The sequence below is a fragment of the Sapajus apella genome, unplaced genomic scaffold (assembly GCF_009761245.1).
Source record: "Sapajus apella isolate SASKATOON/1434 unplaced genomic scaffold, GSC_monkey_1.0 scaffold36, whole genome shotgun sequence".
NCBI lineage: Eukaryota > Metazoa > Chordata > Mammalia > Primates > Cebidae > Sapajus > Sapajus apella.
Genome location: NW_022436976.1, coordinates 11,728,146 through 11,749,787, shown reverse-complemented (window position 1 = coordinate 11,749,787; position 21,642 = coordinate 11,728,146). Strand labels below are relative to the sequence as shown.

The following is a 21,642-nucleotide window of genomic DNA, read 5'->3' as shown; positions in this document are numbered from 1 at the left end:
AGAGAGAGAGAGAGAGAGAGAGAAATACCCCAGGAAGCAATTTCAGAATATGATTAATTTTCTGATTAGAATATTGATCATTTGAATCAAATATGGATTCAAACTGGTATATTTCTTAGGTTGAAAATCTATAGTCTTTTTCCCTTAGTCCCGGGCTTTAGTGGAAACTTTATCTGTAGAGAGAATTCAAGAGTAGACTATGAACACATAAAATCCAGCACTGCATGATCTAAAGCTTCAGTAGGTTCAGGATCAGAAGCCTACACTTCTAGCTCCCAAGTCCAACTGCCCATTGGAAATTGAAGAATCCAAATCACTAATAAGAAGGCAAACCCCATGTATTCACTACAACAGATCACAGGGTTTCTGTAATACAGCCACACTGTGGAGTAGAAAAACAATGAGCCTCAGTATGGGTCCTGTCTGAATCTTCTCTTCCCTCTTACCAGCCAGCTGACCTGAGGCAAGCTGCCTGACGAACTTGCACTTCAGTTTCTTCAAGGAAAAAAATATTTATATAATAATATCAATACCACATGGTTTCTGGGAAGATTAAATAAGGAATTGTATGTGAAATAAATTTTCTAACATCTATGATTTCAAAAAACACATCTATAGACATTATCCCACTTGATACTTCCATATGGATTTGTAAAGATATGTATCATCAAATTTTGAGCATGATATTTGTGTTTTTCTATACACATATCTGGGAGAACAAGGCAGTTCTATCAGGCCACAATTCCAAAGGCATGAGTGAATGTGGAGTTGTTGCTTTCACCAAAAATTGTTTTTGCAAAGCATTGACATTTTGTCAAGAAACTAACTGTGGCCAGCCACAAACACAGTCCAGTAGTTTTTGTGTCCACAAAGACTCTGGTGAATTCTATGTGAAAACTCTTCAAAATACATAATAACTGTGTGGCAATTACCATCAGAAGTATTTAGAGGCATTCCGAAGAGTCAGTTGGGAATTTTAACAGCCTGATCTCTTCCCCATTCAGATGGTTATGGAAACAGGCAAAGGGAATAGCTCTGTGGACCTGCCAGAAATAGAGGGGGTTTGGTCTATTAGGTAGCAAAGGGCATGTCTTCTGCACCTGACACGGTGTGGACTCCAGGGCTGTGGAGTTCCACTGGCTGTGGTCAGAGCTGTGGTATGTAGGGCCAACTGGTGACTCACTGTAGAATCTCCACATAACTTCTCCCTGTTAAAAAATTGCACAGGAAAATGCATTCGGAAAAGGTCACATAAATCTCTTCTGGAATGATGCTCATAAAATATTTGTCATTTTTCTTGGTTCTAAGAACAATGAGCATATTTTAATCTAATGTGTTCATTCATTTAGCAAATATCCAAAGTTTTACCTCTAGGCTCTGGAGATAACAGCAGCAAATCAAACACAAAAAATAAACTCTTCCCTCATGGAGGTTTTATTCTAATGTGAGAGGACAGTGACAGGCAACTTTTTAAAAAGTAAATTATATAGTATTAAAGTAGGTATGGAGGACAGGAAGTGAAGAAAGAGATGTAGTTTGCAATTTCAAACAGAATGGTGAAGGAAAACCTCACCCAGAAGACAGCATTTGAGCAAAGATGTGAATTAAGTGAACAAGAGAACCGCAAGTCCCTGGGGATCAGCCTTGCAAGTTCTAGGAACAGCAAGTGCAAATTCCTAGCAGGGATTATGTCTGTAGATTCATAGAATATAGCCCGGAGGCCAGATGAAGGAAAAGGATGAGGGGGAAGTGTAATAGGCGATGTAGTAGGGAAGTAAGGGGGCCACTTCATGAAGGGGAAGAGGCCACTGGCAAGACTTGGAGATTTACTATGATGGAGATGTGTGCCACTGCAGGGGTTTGCGTAGAGAGGTAACTTCATTAGGCTGATTCTAAAAGGATTGCTCTGGCTGAGGTACTTTGGGACTGGAAGGAGATGTAGCCAATTAATTTGCTCTTTTATACCTAATTTCTATACATTCGATTATATAGTAAGTATTCTACTTAGCATGGGCTATGAGCTGGATACTGGTGACATGGACAAAGAATCAAAGATGATATTCTTCAGTGTGATAAAGGACATGTTAAGAGGGCACCTAACCAAGTGTTAGGGAGGGGGAAGCTGAGGCCTGAAAGATGAGTAGCATTATCTAGTGGAAGAGGGGAAGGAAGGAATGCCGCAAGCATAAATGAGAATGAGAATAATAACGACAATAATAAGGTAGCTAATACTGAGCACCTCCTGTATGTTAGGGATCCTTCTAAGCACTTGGTGTGTATACCATCTCATATAATTCTCACAAAGACCCACATATGTGATAGGCACTATTATCATCCTCATGGTACGAAAAAGGTATGTGAGGCACAGGAAGGTAAAATAATTTGCTCAAGGACAGCAACCAGGAAGTATAGGTGCCCAGACTGGAAACTGGCTCAGTCCAATTCACACCCTGAGTTTCTGACCACGTGGCCAACCTGCACAGAACATTTAGGCTGAGACATGAGGCTGAAGAAATGGCCAGGAGCTCATTTCAACCAAATTTGCTTTTTAAAATAAGTGTTGCAAGTAAACTCTGTGCCCAAATGCCAGGACTACAGACATAAGTAACAAAGCACGGCTTCTATTCTGAAGGAGTGTGTTTCTGGTGTGCCACATATCAAAGCTTAATAAATACCAATATAAGAATGACCATCGAGGTCCGGCTGTGCAGAAGGCCACAGAGAACTTCTTACGGAATCCACAGTCATGTTCCTGTCAATACAGAAGCCAGGAGCAGTGGTTGGCTCGGCAGGAAATGTCAAACCCTGGGTTGCCCCAGGATTCAAAGAGGCATCACAGCATATCATGCCAGAGTGGGGTAAGAGCCCCCACATTACTGGCAGGAGAAGAGCTTTTCAATGAGAACAAGGCACCCTGGTGACATAATACCATTTTGTTATTCAGGGTCTGACAGCAAAGAATACACAGAGGAGGAGAGGAAAGCTTTGGTGTTGTGTGATGAGGCAAAAGGTCCCAGAGGTTTGGTATACATTCATTTAAAAAAAAAAAAAAAAAAACATTGCTTGTAATTTTGTAACCTCCTTAGGGTATTTCAAATGGTTTGTGAAGATCAATGTTCTGCATGTTCAAAGAGTTTAGGGAGTTTTAAAACCTTCCCATTCGGACTGGCTTGTCATAAAGAACAAAGGAACATGGAATTTCTTGCAGGGATCTGAATTCACACAAAGGAGCCCAGAGATCTAAAATCAACAAAGATGGCCTTTGAACTTTTCTCAATCCAAAAGGGGAAAAGAATATGTATTGCTCTGTAGGCTCCAATCTAGTTGCTGCTTTTATCTTCCATCAATAAAATTGGTTTTGTGATTTTTATTTATGTAACTACCCAGTGGCCAATAGTATAAAGTAGTGGTTAAAAGCTTGGGCTCAGATAGACCTGAGTTCAAATTCAAGTTCTACGACCTATAACCTGTGACCTTGGGCAAGTTAGTTGAGCTCTCCAAGTCTCAAATTTCTCAGCTATAAGATGAAAATAAGAATGTCATCTTCTTCATTAGGTTGCAATGAAGGTGAAGTGAGAATTGTAAATAAATATAAACTGGGTATTTTTTCTGTTTTCTATTAGCTCATGCATTTTAGTCTTTAACATTCCTCTCCTAGGAGAAGCTATGAAAATCTAAGATGTGTAGAGATGCTACATTCACTGAGATGTCATTGTTCGGCCCTAAGGTAGAAGGCAGCTTAGGAGAGCAACATGTATAGGACTTCTCTACCTCTCTAAAGAAGAGATTGGTAAACTACAACTCATTGCCAAATCCAACTCCCTGCCTGTTTCTGTAAAGTTTTATTGGAATACAGCCACACTCGCTTGTTTACATATTATCTATGTCTGTGTTTGCAGCACAACAGCAGAGTGAAGTAGTTGCAAGAGACCATACGGTTCACAAAGCCTGAAATATTTACTGTTTGGTCCTTTACAGGAAAAGTGTGCTGAGCCTTGCCTGCTCTAAAAGCATAAAAATCTATATTTTTTCAAGTCACATAACCTGAAAGCTGTATTACATTAGAAATTCATCTTCCCGTGGAAAAATATGAAGACTACCTTCAGGTCACTGTAAACACTTTTACTAGCCAGTCCCAGGTACTGTGTGAAGCACCAGGCACACGGAGGCTCGGAAGACAGGGCTCCTGAGGAGCCCGAAGTCCAGTTGTGGAGACAGATAAATTACAGTTCAGTGCAGTGTGAGATAAATTCCATACCAGTTATGAGAGCAAATGGCTGGAGGAGTGCCTAGGCCTCCTTCTTTCTCCATGTGGCCATCGCCTTCATCAGAGAAGAGGTGAAGTTTGCATGGACACTCTCCATTGTCTTCCAGTTCACTTTTATGTCTGTGAGACTGCCCTGAGAACCACTGGATAGACCAGGATATCATAATGGGAAATCATTCTCAGATTTCTCTGGCACTGCTGTAGGGGATGAAATGGGCTGGGCAAGGGATAGGAATAGGGAACTTTCTGCAGAGGTCACTGCTCTCATGTGTGCAATAGCCGGGGAAATATAGCTTATCCTTGAGCAGTGGCTAAAGAAATGGAAGGAGTTTCACTAATGACCACAAACTTTGTTAAAAAGAATCGAAGTAAACAGGCAAACATGAACATGAATAAAATTTCAGAGGAGGAAACATGCGTTCATTCAGCGGTACATTTAATCTATATTTACTGAGAAACAAGGCACAGTAAAAAACAGGAAGCACAAACTGAGATTGACTGGTAAATGACAAAGACAAGTCTGTCGTAAGAAGACTTTGAGAAACGCAACCAGCATAGCTAAAAAGCAAATGTGGGCTTTCTAAGGTAAAGAGGAGAAACGGAAGTCCACCATGGTGGATAGAGAGGGGAGACAGAGCTAAGTGGTACAAGATGAAGTTCCAGAAGTAGGTAGAGGCCAGGTCATGAGGGTTTATCAGCCAGGGCAGGGTGTTAGGGTATTGATCTACATGTGTTGGGCAGTCCCTGGGGGATTATAATCAGAGAGGTGACATGATCTGATTAACATTTTTAAAATTTCACCATTGTTACTATTTTCTCTCTTTCCTTCCCTTCATAAATGTTTTAGACCAAAGCCATTACACAGGACTCGGTACGGTAGAATTCCTCAATGGGTGTGGAGCAGAATGTCAAAGTCCAAGTAAGGTGTGGACAATATGTGGTGGATGGGTGTGGGGGTGGCCCTGCCTGGCACAGGGTGTCAGAATAAAAGTGAGAGAAAGGAAAGCATTTCCACAGGAGGTTGGGGCTCCCCAGCCAAAGTGGGAGAGCTTAAATATGGTAAAGAAGGTAGTCACATTGGAGAGCAACCTGGCATAGGAGGTCAGAGTCCAAACCCAGGAAGAAGGGTATCTATGAGAAGAGTAGAGAATACAGTGGCCCCAGTAAGGCCAGAGCCCAGGCGTGGTAAGCAGGACATCCTACAGAGCAGTACCACTGTGGTTCCATGCAGGCTAGGAAGGACATGGCACAGGAAATTTCCTGGTGGAGGGAAGTTGGAGCATGAGGGTGGTGAAGAAGGTATATGTATGGGCAGGCAACTCAGTGCAAAGGGCTGGAGCCTGAGCAGGGTGAGGAGGTCATGGCATAAGGTACATAGTTCAGTGCTGAGTGCTGGATCCCAAGGTAAGTGAGGAAGGACCCACTTGGGGCAGGCAGGTGGGGAATAGGCGGGTGGGTGTCAGAACTCATGAGAGTGGGGAAGGCTTCCATATGGGTTTGAAATATTGGAGCCTTCATGGGTAGAGGAGGATATCTGTGTGTGTGTTGGTGTGGAGAAAGGGTGCAACACCAATGGAAGATTTGTACATTCAGGGACAATGATCAAATAAGTAAATATATTTAGGATAATGGGAACCAGGTTTCTCACTCTCAGAGAATGGTGGTGTAAAAATGGAGAGAATGAAAACTAGAATCAACTCTGTTGGTTGGTTTGGAATTGGAGATGTTGGTGGAAACATGCTTTGACAGAGAGAAGTCTAAATGTGTTAACACATCTATGTATGCTCACTCATATGCTCTAGCTGTGCCTGCTAAATGACAGGGCCTGGGAGGAGCAGCACTTCAACCACAGGAACACACCACCTAGTACCTTGATTTTCATTTCTAAATACTATTATTTACCAAAAGGAAACAGGCACTTGAAGAAATGGCAGACTTTAAGGCTGAGACAAGGAATGTACAAAACAAGAAAATAAGCCTGAAACATCTTGCACCAGAAAGTAGAGAGATATAAAGAAAGATGGTGACATATCAAACGGATACATTGAGGACACCCCAGGTGGCCAACTATGAGTTAATTTGAGTATCAAAATAAATAATGGCAGTGACACGAATAAAATGGTAACTATAAGTTTATATAGATATAAATAAATGATATAATAAAATTTGGCTGAGGTACAGGATCTTTATATAGTCTTAAAATATCTTCTCAGAAAATACTTATTAATTACAAAGAGAAAAAGAGCAATTTTATAGTGTAGACTCCTATCAGACACCACTCAATCAAGTAATCAAAATTAACAACACAATAATGGCACAAATCAAAATGTTGATGGGACACAATAAAAGAAACAACCTCACTTCTGTGATACGTCCCTCTGAAGATGCATACTTTGAATCTAATTATTAGGAAACCTCTGATAAAACCAAATTGAAGGACATTCTGCAAAATTACTGGCTTGTCATTCTCAAAAATGTCACGGTTCTGAAATGCAAGTAGAGACTGAGAGACCATTTCAGACAGAGAGAGAATAAAGAAACATGACAACTCAATGCTGCATGTGATTCTGAATTAGATTCTTTTGCTATAAAAAGCATTATTGAGATAATTGGCAAAACTTGAATGGCATCTGGGAGTAGATGGAAGAATCAAATGATTGTGTCGTGGTTATGGAGGAGAATATCTTTATTTTAGAAATCTGCTAAAGTATTTGGGAGATGATGGGCATTACATTGGCAACTTACTCTCAAATGGTTCAGAAAAACAAACACTGTATAATTGTGGCAACTTTATGTTTAAGATAGTTTTTAAATAAAACTTTTTTTTAAAGAAAGTTCATGTATTCACTTCAGCCATTTGATTCCAAAATCTTTCCACATGCTCCTACCTTGCCGTATCCCTGGATGACTCCACCCCTTGTGAACCAGGGCTTGTCCTTTGTTTTCACTGCATAGGGAGAGTGTCCTTAGAGCATGTCCCTTCTCCTATGTTGAAGCTTACCTGTACATGTCCATGTTTTTTTTTCTTTCTTTGAGTCAGGGTCTCACTCTGTCACCCAGGCTGGAGAACAGTGGCACAATCACAGCTCACTGCAGCCTCTACTTCCTTGCCTCAAGAGATCCTCCTGCCTTGACCTTCCAAAGTGCTGGGATTACAGACATGAACCACTGCTCCCAGCCATTACATGTCTACATTTCTATTTACTCCAGAGGATAGGGTCTATGTCCATCACACTCATGTCTGTATTCCTAATACATAGCAGAAAGCTCCTGGGATTGTGCTTGATAAACAGTCATGGAGAAAGGGAGAGAGATAAGGGTAGAGACACAACTTTGAGAATCACTTCTAGAGCCAATAGAGTTAAGTTGGAAAATATTAAATAACTGCCTAGCCTAGGTTTGAATTACAACGGGGTAATCTTGGAGAAAACATAGACCCTCTGAGCCTTGGTTTCCTCATATATAGAATGAGTTGTCAGGTAAGGAAAATTTTGTAAGTTTGGTAAAGCATCTAGCAGAGTCCCTGGCACTTTGCAGGTCTGCAACACATTTGTTTTCCTTTTCTTCTTAGAAATAAGAATAAAAATCATCAAATAAAAGTAGAAATTTAGAGTTCCAGGTTATATTTCTGATTTCACTACAACGTTGACATATGCACTGGGACAGGTTATTTCAATTCTCAAGGCCTCATTTTCCTTCCTGGTAAGATGGTAAGTGGGAAAATGAGGAATTGAGGAGTGGACCTTATGATTGTCACTCTGCCAAGAACTCTTAGTTTTAAAGTTTAATTTTTTTTTTCTGCATGATAGTACAGAAGGTGAGGGATATGAGAGATTTTACTATAGAGGATTTTCCTCAGTTTTAGCAGTCAAGGCATGCAAAGTCTGCCTCCTAATGGTTTGTAGAGCTGACTCATTTATACCTGCTTAAATTAATAGGTAAATTGAGAGGTGGTAGTGTTGTTAGGTTACTGATGAGCATATTAAAAATTTATGAGCCATCAAGGAATTAATACACACTTTAAGTTTTCACTGCATTTTTCTTTATTCGTAATTCTTTGCCTAATTGCTTTTCCCTTTAAAATTGAGGGGAGCTGAGACCTTGGATATTTGCCTAATGGCTCAAGCAGAACCATGACCTGGTTGCCAAATCTTTTAGTTCTTTTATAGCCTGGGGATGTTTGCCATTGAAAGAAAACTGATGGTTTGATATTCCTGAAAGAGACATTTTGCACTGACCTCTGGCCCCATTAAATGCTTTGGCCCTTGCCCATTCAATGTAATGGGAGCAATAAATTTGTTTTAATTTAGGACATTGTCAAGTAGGAAATATTGACAAAAATGAAATAACACTTTGAAAACACCTGGGATGAAATCATGAATAAATAAACATGTTGAACTTAACTGATAAATTAGCAAATCATCATTCATAAGAGTCTGACTGGATCATTTCAAAGTTAGGCCAAATAAATTCCTGTGTCTAATAGAAATATCATCTTTCTCTTTAGGCTGGAGAAAATGTGGACTACATAGAAAGACACTGCAAAGCATTCGAAGGCATTTACTCTGTATGACAGATCTATTTTAAATAGATGTATTTGTTTTCAGCTAAATGCCAAAAGGATGAGCCAGGTGACTCTAGTAGCCTTTTCTATGGCAAAACATTTATTATCCTAGTGTAAACACCTTTATTAGACATCTCAGCAGGCTGTTTCTCCACCTTTTCTTTGTATTAGTTCCTTAGATTGAGGCAAAGAACTGAAATTCTGTTTAGACATTATTGTGTATGATTCCTTTGGAGTATAAGAGATAACTTCTAAATTGGAGATATCCCTCTTGAAGAAGGCAGTAAGTGTGCATATGGCATTGATCCTTGTGCTAATGTTATCACACAGGTAACTTTATTACGACAGATGGCAATAAACCACAAAACATGTTTGCAAAGTTGGGAGGCTTTGAGTGGTATTGCTTTATTAAATCTAAATGGCGAAATCTTCCAGGGCACAGGTAGCCTGAAGGCATTGTTAGCTGTGTAAGAACTAATTGGACCAATTTGAATGGAAGAAAATTTTGCCTGAAGTCTTTAATCACACTAATAACTTAATGGTTTTCTGTTCAACCTAGCCCAGGCTGTGTTTAGGAAGATGAATCCATGCATGCAGCTTAGAAAATTTTACACAAGATCAGAGGGTTGAGAGGAATCATAAATCTCTCATTTAGAAAGTTTAGTGCATGTGTATCTCTTGTGTTAGCATCATAGCAAGGTAACAGGCAAGCAATTGCTGGATAAAAGAAAGTATCATTTTTCAAAAATCAAGCAAACAGGAGAAAGCTGTTTCTGATTTTGCTGTGATTATCAGGGATGTTTCTCTAAGAAGAATTTAGTGTTCATCTTTATGAACAAAGAATCCAAAATCCTTTAACTCATTATCAGCTCTGTAATTCAGCGAGCTCCCCAAATGATAACTGAACAATAGTTTGATATTTGCTATTTTTAAATGGAATGTGTTTTAGTAGAAAGAGTATGGACTGGAAGTTTGAAAAACTTCTGTTCAAGTTCGGGTTCTGTCTCTTGCTAGCTCTGTGAGTTTCTGCAAGTCAGTCAAACTTTCTGAGCCTGATTTTGCATCCCCAAGAAGCAGGTGAAATTAATTCCTTCCCAGACACCTCACAGGGGTTTTGTAAAAATGTTAGAAGCTAATTGAGAGAAAAGTGTATGCAAGCTATATAGCCTTCTGCAAGTATAAGAAATTATTATCATTATATCATAGAGGAACTTAATGTTCTGGGTCTCTTTATTTTTATTTGATTGTTTTTCAATTGTTTTAATTTCACTCTTTCAAGCCATGTAAAATCATATACATCTGTTATAATTCAACAAATCAAAGTTCCCAAGTTTGCAAAAGCTTTGCACTCAAAAGAATGTGATTTTAAAAAAATGATTTCTTTTGGACTGCATACTCATCTGAAGTCTTCTTTGGAATGTAATTCAGTCAGAAGCAATTGTGGCACTAGCAAATATTCTGAGAATTCATGAAATCCCACAGCCAAACCATGATTCATTGCTCCAATACCAAAAACATTTGGCAGGCTGTAGTTTGGAAGCCACAACACTGTCTGCTTTCAGGGCTCTAAATGGGGCCATTTGGATTATTGTGACACATTGTGCCTGGTCCCACCACACTAGAAAGATGGCACCAGAATTCCCCAGTCTCTTCAGACATTATTTTTTATATTTCTTCTTGGGACTTGCTTAACAATATATCTTTTTGGATTAAATTACATAGTTTTAGGAGTAGATCCTCTATCCTGTAAGCAATATGAATATTCTACCAATTTATGTAAGAATTCTTGTTAGGCAGCTCTGGATTTTCTAGTGCCAGCCTTACACAACCTGTCATTCAAATCCTTAAGGATGTGAAAGTGGTTTCTCTAGTTTCCTCTGTTTCATCTCAAATGGCAATGTAGTTCTTCCTTTGAAACCGAGCACTAAATGCAATGGTTCCTTCAGGCAAATAGCAGGTTTCAGTTACCATTTCAAATGAAATGTATATAGACAAAAGCTACTAACACCACCCTGAGTAGCAGTGGTAATGTATAGCCAGGATTGAAAATCAGGCATTCAGCCCTGGCCAAATGTCAGACACTTCAGATAAGGAAGATACACATGTCCTGACTAAATAGGGACAGTATAATCTCACTCTGCTTATCCAACATGCCCAAACTAGCTTCTCAAGTCTATGTGATTCACGAATGCCTTCTAAAGAATCACAGAATGTGACCAGGTGCCTTGGCTCATGCCTATAATCCCAGCAATCTGGGAGGTGGAGGTGGGTGGATCAATAGGAGTTTGACACTAGCCTGACCAACATGGTAAAACCCCGTCTCTATTAAAAATACAAAAAATTAGCGAGGCATGGTGGCACACAGCTGTAATCCCAGATACTCTTGTGGTGAGGCACAAGAATTGTTTGAGTCTGGGAGGTGGAGATTGCAGTGAGCTGAGATTACGCCATGGCATTCCAGCCTGGGCTGGACAGAAAGGGACTCTGTCTCAAAACAAACAACAACAACAACAATGAAAAAAAAAATCACGGAATGTAAGAAATGGAGGAATTTGGGACATCACTTGTCAGACCTCCAGGTAGATGCCTGAATCCCTCTACAACACCTGGAGCCAAGAGGTACTCCAGTCCTTAGCTTACAGACTTCTAGGGATGGAACAGGACCCCCTACTAGAACAATTCGACCCCTTTTTGGACAGTTCTAATCTTGGGAAATGCAGTGTTTTGTTTTAATTATTCCCAGTGTCTAAGGCTCAACTTAACTCTGTTGGAATGTCATCTATATGAAATGTCTTCACTATTCGAAGACTGTGTCAGTTGTGGATATTCAGTCAGTCACAATTCAGTCTAATCACTTGTCATCTGGCACAGACCTCCCCTTCTTGCTTACGAAGCAGTCAGGAGTAATTCTGTCCAACGCTCTGCTAGAATCCAGTTGTATGTTCCAGCCTGTTAATTCCCCCTTTATATTTATCTTCACCCGCTCAAAAAAATACAGCGAATCTAGAATAATTTTCTTTTCTTAATATATCCATGGTAGCCCCTATAATCAGTATTTTCTAAGAACTGAGAAAACTTCTGTTTAAGTCATTCCTTTCTGAAGCTTTGTCCATAATGTACATTAACTCAGTAGTCTAGTTTGTAGGCTCTGTCTTACTCCTGGTTTGGAGGCTATCTTTGCATATAGTATCTTCTAGCACTTTTCCCATTTTTCTTAATGCTTCTGTCACTAGTTATTTTTTGTTTTGTTTTTTGTTTTTGTTTGTTTTTGTTTTTGTTTTTGTTTTTGTTTTCTGAGACGGAGTCTCACTCTATCACTCAGGCTGGAGTGCAGTGGCACGACCTTGGTTCACTGCAACCTCTGCCTCCTGGGGTCAAGCAATTCTCCTGCCTCCGCCTCCCAAGTAGCTTGGATTACAGGCACCTGCCACCACGTGGTATTTTTAGTAGAGAAGGGCTTTTACCATGTTGGCCAGGCTGGTCTCCAACTGCTGACCTCAGGTGATCCACCAGCCCCGGCCTCCCAAAGTGGTGGGATTACAGGCATGAGCCACCATGCCTGGCCTGTCAGTTTTAAATGTCCTGGTTCCTGTCTTTGCCCAGGGTGCATTAATTCATTCACAGACAATGTGACTATTTGCCAACAGGCTAATTTGTTCTGAAAACCCATGGCCTAAATGGCTTGCACACTCAAAAATACAGTTTACATATTGTGGATTTGAGTGTGAACTGATCTAATTGGCAGATGTTCACTAGGACATCTATACCCCTAAGGCATGAATTAACTAGTAAAAAATATATTTTAAAAGTTTTGGTTCTGTTCTTCATCTTAATAAATTATTCATAGCTTCATGCACCTTTACAAAAAAACAGTAACTGATGATAATATTTATATTTATGTATATATCATGGAGCTAATTTGAATTAGCACTACAATAATATATATTAATATAACATGATACTATGCAAAAACTAACCCAAAGACTCATTCTCTTTTAATAAAATAAAATTTCATTTCACACCCACAAAATTACCCATATAGTAACTAGTAGCTCATATGTATGGCTGTCTATGATCTATATCATCTTTTTAGCATAAAGAAGACTACCTAGTTGACAAGCAATGTTGAAATACTTGCAAAATTGAGTGCTTTCCTTACCTGTCATTAGTTCGCATTTACTTTTGTTGAATTCCTGAGGCAGCGGCATCACTGTAAGTTCCTTATTTTCACTGACCACAACTTCAGAAATAGAGGTTCTGATATATCTCCTAAACCCTGGGCGTCTGTGAAATCCTTGCTGAAGTCTGGATGCACATGGGTTCAAACAGCTAATTCCATTGATCAGGGTCTGGTTTCTTGTTTTGTTTCACCTGGGCATGGATAGCTTCCATCTGTCTGTCATCCTAGAACAGCATCTGGAGCCAGCCTATGTGGTATCTCTTGGGCAAAAAGGTTATGTTCGCTGACATGGATTGCATTTAGCAACCGAGCAAACAGAGCAGCTTGGATATGAGCTTTTATTCAGAGGAAACCAGATAGCCATTTTGCTGATAAAATATTTATTTCCTATTGTCTTGTGTTGCCAAGACTACTGTGCCTAGCACATTTCTTAAAAGGAGGTAGAGTTCTAAAGAAGTCACATATATTAATAAGGGAAATAGTGTTTTGAAAAATGTCTTGAGTGACATTCTGTTGCCATTTAATGTTGAGTGAGAACACATCATGTCACATTAAAGCCAATACTTTGTCTTCTTTTTAAGTAGTGCTTTCTTCTAAAAAGCAGCATCTCTACTCTTTAGCTTAAGGAAGTGCGGCCAAAGATGCATTCATTTTTAAGGCAAGTAGAAAGAATTAATCAGCATGAACTTATGTTAGCTTTCAGGAAAATCTGATGTCTCTAAATGAACATTTTGTAATAATTTAATTTTATTTAATTTAACATACTTTTCGTTTAAGTATTTGCAAAGTACTGGCTAACCCCTGTGGGGAATCTAAAGATGTCAGACATAATCTCTGATCTCCAGGAGCTATCTGTGTAATGAGGTTCACTAGCATACAAATACAGATAATTCTACACTAAGGCAGACTCTGATGAGTACTGTGGTAGGATTATCAAGTTCAAGAAGGGCATGGAAGAGGAAGAGGTTAATTCTGACGGGATTTTCAAGAGGACTTCAAGGAAGATGCCAACTTTGAGTTGTACCTTGAAGAATAATAAAAGTAGGTAACATTTATTGAGTGCTGACTGAATTCCAGCAATGTCCATAGTGCTTTAAACTTAACTCTGTTAGTCCTCATAATTAACTTTATACATTAAGTCTTGTTATAATTCCCATTTTATGGTTGCATCACTGAGACATAGAATAGTTAAATAACTTGCCAAGATATTAAGTGATGGTGTCAGGATTCAAATCCAAGGAGACTGGCACTAGAATGCTCATTCTTAACCATAGCACTATACTGCTTCCTGTCAGGGATAAATAGGTATATTCAAGCAATTCAGCTCAGTCACAGTCATTAGAGAAGAGAAAATTGAGGAATGTTTAGAAAATTCAGTTTATTTGTCTGCCTTGAACTTGGGCAAAAAATGTGTTGAGAAATTGTAGAATACAATACAGAGAGACATGAGTAGGGCTATAGAGGACCGGGTATATCAGCTTGGGGAATTGCAGGGGAGTGCTGTGGTAAGGTTTTTCTTATAATAAGACCCTTTTGGGGGAGTACTGAGTGACTGGTGGGGAAAATGTCATTTAAGGATCTATTAATTCTGTTAAATGCTCCAAAAACTCTGTTAAGCTTCTCTTATATACCAGGAACTGTTCTGAGTGTTGAGAATATAGCAGGGAACAAGAGAGACAAGTCCCTATCCTGATTGTGGAAAGAATATGGAGGGTGTATAAGTAAACAGAAAAATGAGCAAGATAATTTTCTGTGATTCTGAAAGATGGAAGTAAACTGATGTGATGATGTGATGTGGTGTGATGCGATGCGATGCGATGCGATGCGATGCGATGCGATGTGATGCGATGGGATGCATGCGATGCGATGCGATGCGATGCGATGTGATGTGATAGACAGTGGCCGTGGGCAGAGGATTAGTCACTTAGAGTGGTGGTCAGGATCTATGACTGGCTCCTCTGCCATTCAGGACTGAACTGAGGCCTGAATGGCAGCGGAGTCAGTCACAGATGAAGGCAGGGCAAGTGTTGAGCAAAAGGGATTGCATTCATTAAGAACCGCATTCCAGGTAGAGCTAACAAAGGCAGAAGTTATGAATTGGGAAAGAGCTTGGAGGGTTGAAGAGACAGAAAGAATGCCAAAAAGTGTTTAGCAAAAGGTGAGAGAGGGGTATGGGTTGAAGTTTGAGAAGTAGGCAGGACCAGGACCTTGTAGGTAGAGCATTTATATGTAGGCAGGACCAGGACCTTGTAGGTAGAGCGTTTATATTTTATTCCAAATAAACTGTGAAGCATTGAAGGGTTTTAAGTAGGTGAATGATGTAATCTGTTTTATATTTTGAAAAGATCACCCTGGATAACCTATGAAGACTGAACTATATAGAGACAGAAGTGAAAGCAGGAAGATCAATTAGGTGGCAAACTGCAAAAGTCCAAAGAAGAAAAAGATTAGTCTAGGCCTTGAGGCTGGAGAGAGATGGATAGATTAGGATTATATTTTGGAGGCAGAGCTAAAAGGACTTGAGTTGAGTGAGAAATGTGAGAGAAAGAAGCTGTTACCAAGGATAGCTACAAGAATTTTGGCTCAAGGTAACTGAACGATGTCATACTGGTAACTGAAATGGAAATAATTGGCTTGGGAGCTGGGAGAATTAAGAGTTCTCCTACGGTCATGGTGAAGGTCTGGGGAGAACAAGGGTAGTTGCTTTGAGAATGACAAAGGATGAATGGATGCAAGAAAGATTTTAGATATATAATTAACTGATAGATGTAGTTAGATGTTAGGATGAGGGTTTTGATAAATTCAGGCTCTAAATGAACTGGCAAGGAAGTGACCTTACTAAACAAATCGGCAAAAGAGGAGGAGGAACTTGAGAAAGGAGAATCAATGAAGAGTAGGAATCAGGAAGAAATTCATATTTGATAGTAGATAGATAAATACATTGGCTTTGGAATCTAAAAGACTTGGATTTGATCATGGATGAGCTATTACCAAACCTGCATGACAAGTTACTCAATTGTTCCAGTGCCAGTTTTGTTCTCTATAAAATAAGGAAATGATATTACATTATATGTAAAGTGATATATATCTATATATATAGATAGATAGATATTTACACACACACACACAAAAGACTCATGCAATGAATATTATCACTATATCTTATCATTATAAAAATAACAATATAATAATAATAGTTCTTGGGATGTGTTTTATTTATATTATTACTAAGACAATGTTCTTATTTAATTCTTTTTAGTAAAGATAACAAACACAAATTGGAAGTTATTTGTGTTCCTTTCCTAGTTTACAGATAAATAAACTGAGGCTCAGTGAGGATGGCATACCCAAGGTTACGCTACTAGAAACCGTAACTATGCATAAAAGCCAGGACTCACACTTAGATATGACTTAAATCAAATAATTCTGAACTTTTCTCCATCTAGTCACTTGTAAGATAAGAGCTGTTTTGTATCATTTTGCCATTTCTCTTGGATCTCTGTTGAGTGGAAAAATACCGTGTTTATAAAAATGTGATTATCAGATCACCACACTGTGAAACTATGTGTTTTATTAATTTTCCAGTACTGGACAATGTTCCTCTCAAGGTCTTTCTTTGGAGGAGATGAAAAGAAGTCTTCAATACTCACCCATTGACAAATATGGTAAGTAGACAGATTTTTTAGGTTTGTTAAGAAAACTAACCCTGAGAAGGTGATGTCTATTTGACAAAAAGAGACAAAACATTGCATATTGTAACATCCACAATGATGGATGTTACAATATAAAAGTGTAAAATTTGATTTTATACTTTAAAAATATAAAAGTATAAAATTTGATTTTATATGTCTTTCATAACTCATTTACCTTTAAGGTTAATAATGTGTGTGTGACTCCATGTGTGAGTGTGTATGAGCATATAAGTATACGTGTAATTACGTGTGAGTGCCTGTATGTGTTTGTGTACATAGAAAACAGTACAAGTCTTTTAAAAAAAAAATCTTCTTCCTCTCATGATGCTCCAAATACTTTGTCAACATCTTATTAAGTCCATTGCTTCTAAGCCCCACATTAAGTGTGTGTAGGTAGGGAGAGGAAAAACAAGAGATGAGTTTTCACAATTACATAATATATTGGGAGAGCTCTTCTCCTTTAGCCAAGCACTCAAGGGTAAAATGCAAATCCAACCATTCCTTCAAACAGCTGGAGAGGTGGTGAGGGGATAATTGATGGGATCCATTTTACACAGGACTGCTTCACAAAGGATTAATAAAGCTCTTTGAAATGTTTAACAATGTTTTTTTCAGACCTTTGGAAGCCAGAGGATGGACAATTGCCTTTATCATCAACTGCCACATCGATGTGTTAGGGCTGGGATGTCCTTTTACCAACCTTTAAGCCTGAGAGGCACTATGTTTAATTGGAAGTTTAGCACAGTGGGCCCATTTATTCATTGCAAATTCCTTTGACTATATGGAGGACTGAAATAGTGTCTGTCAGTTAAAGAGATCAGATTTATTATAAGAGCTGGGTTTGGGGAAGAATAAATTGGATGATGTGAGCCTGGGTCTCTGACATAGATGGTAATAGACCCGGGAGACTGTTGGCTTTGGGATCCTCAGCAATTCACCTCATCTTCAGAGAATCATTACCTAAGGCGTTAGAAACCTTTTAAGAAACAAAGAAAAGAAAATATGTTCTGAATAGATGCAGACAAACTACTTGGGCACATTAAAAAATGGGAAACCTTGTGTTTCTGACTTCCAATATGTGTCTAGAATGCAGATGAGTACTTTTTATCATCAGCTTTACAATGTAATTGGCCAGTTCAGTAACAAATCCTTTTGAGAGGAAAATGCGCTCCATGTGTCACATCATCACATTTTTTAATAGATATAATATTGTTTCTTCAAATCTTTACAGATATAAATTCGCAACCACAAAATATAGGGCATCCTTTGAAACGCATGCTTTGACCAGAAGTCTTTCCTTTTGTGGTGAAGTTTCAAGATGGAGCATTTCTTTAATTTGTTTCTTAAAGAAGGATTCCCCCAAGATGGAGAAGTAAGACAAATGTGGTGTAATAATGCAAAATTTGGGTTTTCCTATGCATATCTGTCCCAGGGACAGAAGAAAAAATGAGGATGTTTGGATGGATTGAGAGTGCCTATAAACAAAGAAGATACATTTGAAATCTCCTATCTCTCCCATTAGGAGCATCACATCATACAAGAAAGTATCCTTTAACTGCCCTTTTTTCTATTTCATAAACCGATTGCGGTATAACAGCAACTTTATGAGCTTCTTCTCTTCCTGCTTTGCCACCAAAGAGCAGAGCTAGAAAATGGAGATAAAATGAAATGCATAGCTGTTTTATCTGTACTTGAGACCTTTACCCTTAAAGTAACAAAACATGCAGACTTGGTTCAGTCTTCTCCTAAAGCCTATGGTCAAATTTCAGTTGAGTTCCTCTTAAACTGAGTGGCTCCGCAATCCAACACATCTGTTCTTACATCCTGGCACTCATGGCATCAATAATAAATGCTGGCCTCCATGCCTTACTGATTTTACTGCTCATCCCTGAGGGAGAGCCCACCCACCCTTGTGGGACATATGTCCACAATCAGATTTCCACTGGAGTCTTGTGGGGCAAGAGGCACTAGAACATCACAGGCCAGTAAGTTGCATGTGGTATGTCAGAAGACTGATTATGGTCATAAAAGGATTGTAAGTTTATGAAAGCATCTATCTTTGCCTGAAATGAAGTCTTGTTTTTAGCCTGCATACAGGAAATAGTTTGCTGAAGGAGGTAGATTTTGTATTGGTCTCCCCAGAATTAAGATTCCCTCTTATGTATCCTGCTGCCCCTCATCTCACCCTCCCCCATCACAATCTTCCTCACATCTGACCAGAGCCAGTCCTAAAAGAGGTGAGTGGGAGAGGCCAGTTGACAGGAGTATCGCTATCAGTGGCATTTCCTCTCGAGAGTTTATGTGCTACCTAAGATATTTTGACAGAGACCTTTCTTATGAAAATAAATATGCCAATCCGAATGCATATTGCTAGATGCCTTAATGAAAATGTAGATGACTGGGTTGGTTATAAAAACTCAGCTATCAAAAGGGAGCAAAAGCAGCAATAGCTATTGACAAATGTCTCACTTTCACAGAAGCGATGAATGGCTTTCTTGCTTCAGAGTGGAAAGAAAACTGCTTCCTTCACATAGCCCTGTGGTTCTCTCAACAGTGGCCTGATCCTGAGCCACTAGGTTCATTCTCTGGACACATCCAGGACTACTGCTTCAAAGGGCATCAAATGGCATCAAATGCCACTGGTATTTAGGCATAAGAATTGATGTACACTTAAAATTGGGGCTACCAGGGAGAAGAAAACAAACAAAGCCACCTGCTTTGAGAAAGGAAGGCTCTTTCCTTTTTCTTTACTGCTATCTCCACCTTCCTTTTTTTTTTTTTTTTTTTTTTTTTTTTTTTTTTTTTTTTTTTTTTTTGTAGCCATCATTTGTTTAGCGTTCCCTGGGTATCAGACACTGCTAATTGTCTTAGGTGCATTGCCAACCTTATGAATCGGTGCTATTATTTCTCCCATTTACAGATGAAGACACTGAGGCTTAGAAAGGTTAAGTTGACAAAAGTCACAGAGCCAGCAAGTAGTGGAATCTGTGCTGAAACCCAGATTCGCCTGATGTGAAAGCCTGTGCTTTCAGCCATCATGACATGCCGTCTACATGAGGTGTACCCTTCTTTACTCCAAACCCAAAATCCCACCTGGCCAGCTTGGGTCCAAATTAGACATTCATTATTCATATTTGCTTGGCCTCTGCTCTCTGTTTTCATTTTAAATGTTTCTTTTGCTTTGCAAACCACTCACCAGTAACCATTGTCCAAATTCTCTGTTCACAGGATCTGAAAGACCTGCCTGGTTCAGGCTGGTTATAAAAAATTGGGGGATGTACTGAAAAACTAACAAGTAACAGCTGAACTTCTTTTCTGACGCAGGCTATGTATCCGATCCTATGAGCCCTATGCATTTTCATTCTTGCCAAAATAGTGGCAGCTATGAGGACAGCAGCTGACAGTATTCGGCATATACCTAAGGAGAGTTTTCCTCAAAATGACAGCAACAATTCCAACCTTGGCAAGCTGGCTTCCAACTATAATATTTCACTCTCAAAGGTCTCCTTAAATTGGGCTTATTTATACTGGTCCTATTTAATTCCATAGTACAAGCAGGCTTTGGATTTGTGCTTAAAGAATAATATGCAAAAGAAACAAGACAGAATGTATATGAAGAAATGTTTTTAATTCTGTAAATTAAAAAAGTGTATATTGTTACTTGGAGATGGAGCCTAAGTCTGTGGCGGACAGATAATAATTATGTTTTCCTAGGCTGAATTATGTAGACATATGTCTGACAGCCATGGATTTGATTTCTTAGAACTTTGTTCATTTTCTTTTCTCATTATGTTACTTTAAGTGTTCACCTCTGTGATTAAAGATTCTTTGGTGAAATGGAAAGTTGATTTAGAAGTGTATTTTATTTCAATGAGACTTCCACTGAGTATTTTTTTTTCCAGCCGTATTGGTAAAAATAGTAACTTTTAGGTGAAGAAGATTGCAAAAGTATAGCACTTATTTAGTCCCCTTTCCATGTCATACCAAGTGCTCTGTGCTCTACTTATGTAACCTGTTGCTGTCAGTACAAGAGGCCGTGGATGCTGTGGGGTCAGTTATGAAACCAGCCCATGAAGGCAAACCTGCCATTTTTTAATGGTAGAGTTTTGCACTATGTGGTGGGAGAATACCTAACGTGTCTACTGCCTTCAAGAAATGAGAAATCTGCCCTCCATTCCGGTTCCTAGTTGGAAGTCAGGAATGATTCTGTGAGACAAAATAGTTTTGCTATTGAAAGACAAATGGGAAGAAACAGCCAGGAAACTATAAAAATTCAAGGATAATCACGCGTTTTGATTTTGGCAAGAGAAGTAAGGTTAGCAAAGGAATTTTGGATATTCTCTAAATCAAGGTTTCTCAAACTTGTCACTGTTGACATTCGTTGACAGGGTGGGGGGCTGCCCTTTGCATTGTAGGATGTTTAGCAGCTTTCTGTTCTCCACCACCCCCCCAATGCCAGTAACACCCCCTAGATAGTGAATTTTATGTGTCAGCTTGACTGGACCATGGGATGCCCAGGTATGTGGTTAAACATTCTTTCTGGGTATGTCTGTAAAGGTGTTTCCTTAAGAGATTACTATTTGAACAAGTACACTGAGAAAGGCAGATAACCCTCCCCAGTGTGAGTAGCATTATCTAATCCACTGAGGGCCTGAATAGAGCAAAAAGGTGGAGGAAGGGAGGATTTGCTCTCTGCCTGACTGCTTGAGCTGGAGCATCCATCTTCTCCTGCCCTTGGCACTCCTGGTTCTCAGGACTTCAGACACCTCAGGTTGGAATGAACACTATTGACTCTTCAGCTCTCAGGCCTTTGAACTCTACCACTGGCTATCCTAGGTCTCCTGCTTGTAGACAGCAGATCAGGGACCTTCCCAGCCTCCATAATTTCGCATATATGTATATCTGATTGGTTCTGTTTCTCTGGAGAACCCTAATACAC

At 39.2% G+C, this 21,642-nt stretch overlaps 1 protein-coding gene and 1 long non-coding RNA gene across 2 annotated transcripts in view; both read left to right on the top strand.

Annotated features, from left to right (window-relative positions):
- The window catches only part of LOC116564091 (serine/threonine-protein kinase TNNI3K), a 324,743-nt gene extending 304,198 nt beyond the window's left edge, over positions 1-20,545 (top strand). The window contains exons 26-27 of the mRNA XM_032297087.1: positions 16,597-16,676; positions 20,028-20,545. Coding sequence (XP_032152978.1) covers positions 16,597-16,676; positions 20,028-20,104 — 157 coding nt within the window. The 3' untranslated portion in view covers positions 20,105-20,545. The remainder of the gene's footprint in view (positions 1-16,596; positions 16,677-20,027) is intronic.
- LOC116564097 lies at positions 14,856-15,440 on the top strand. The gene is made up of 2 exons (XR_004274718.1): positions 14,856-15,225; positions 15,265-15,440. It is a non-coding gene; the product is annotated as an uncharacterized LOC116564097 (long non-coding RNA).
- Positions 20,546-21,642: the final 1,097 nt, after the last annotated feature.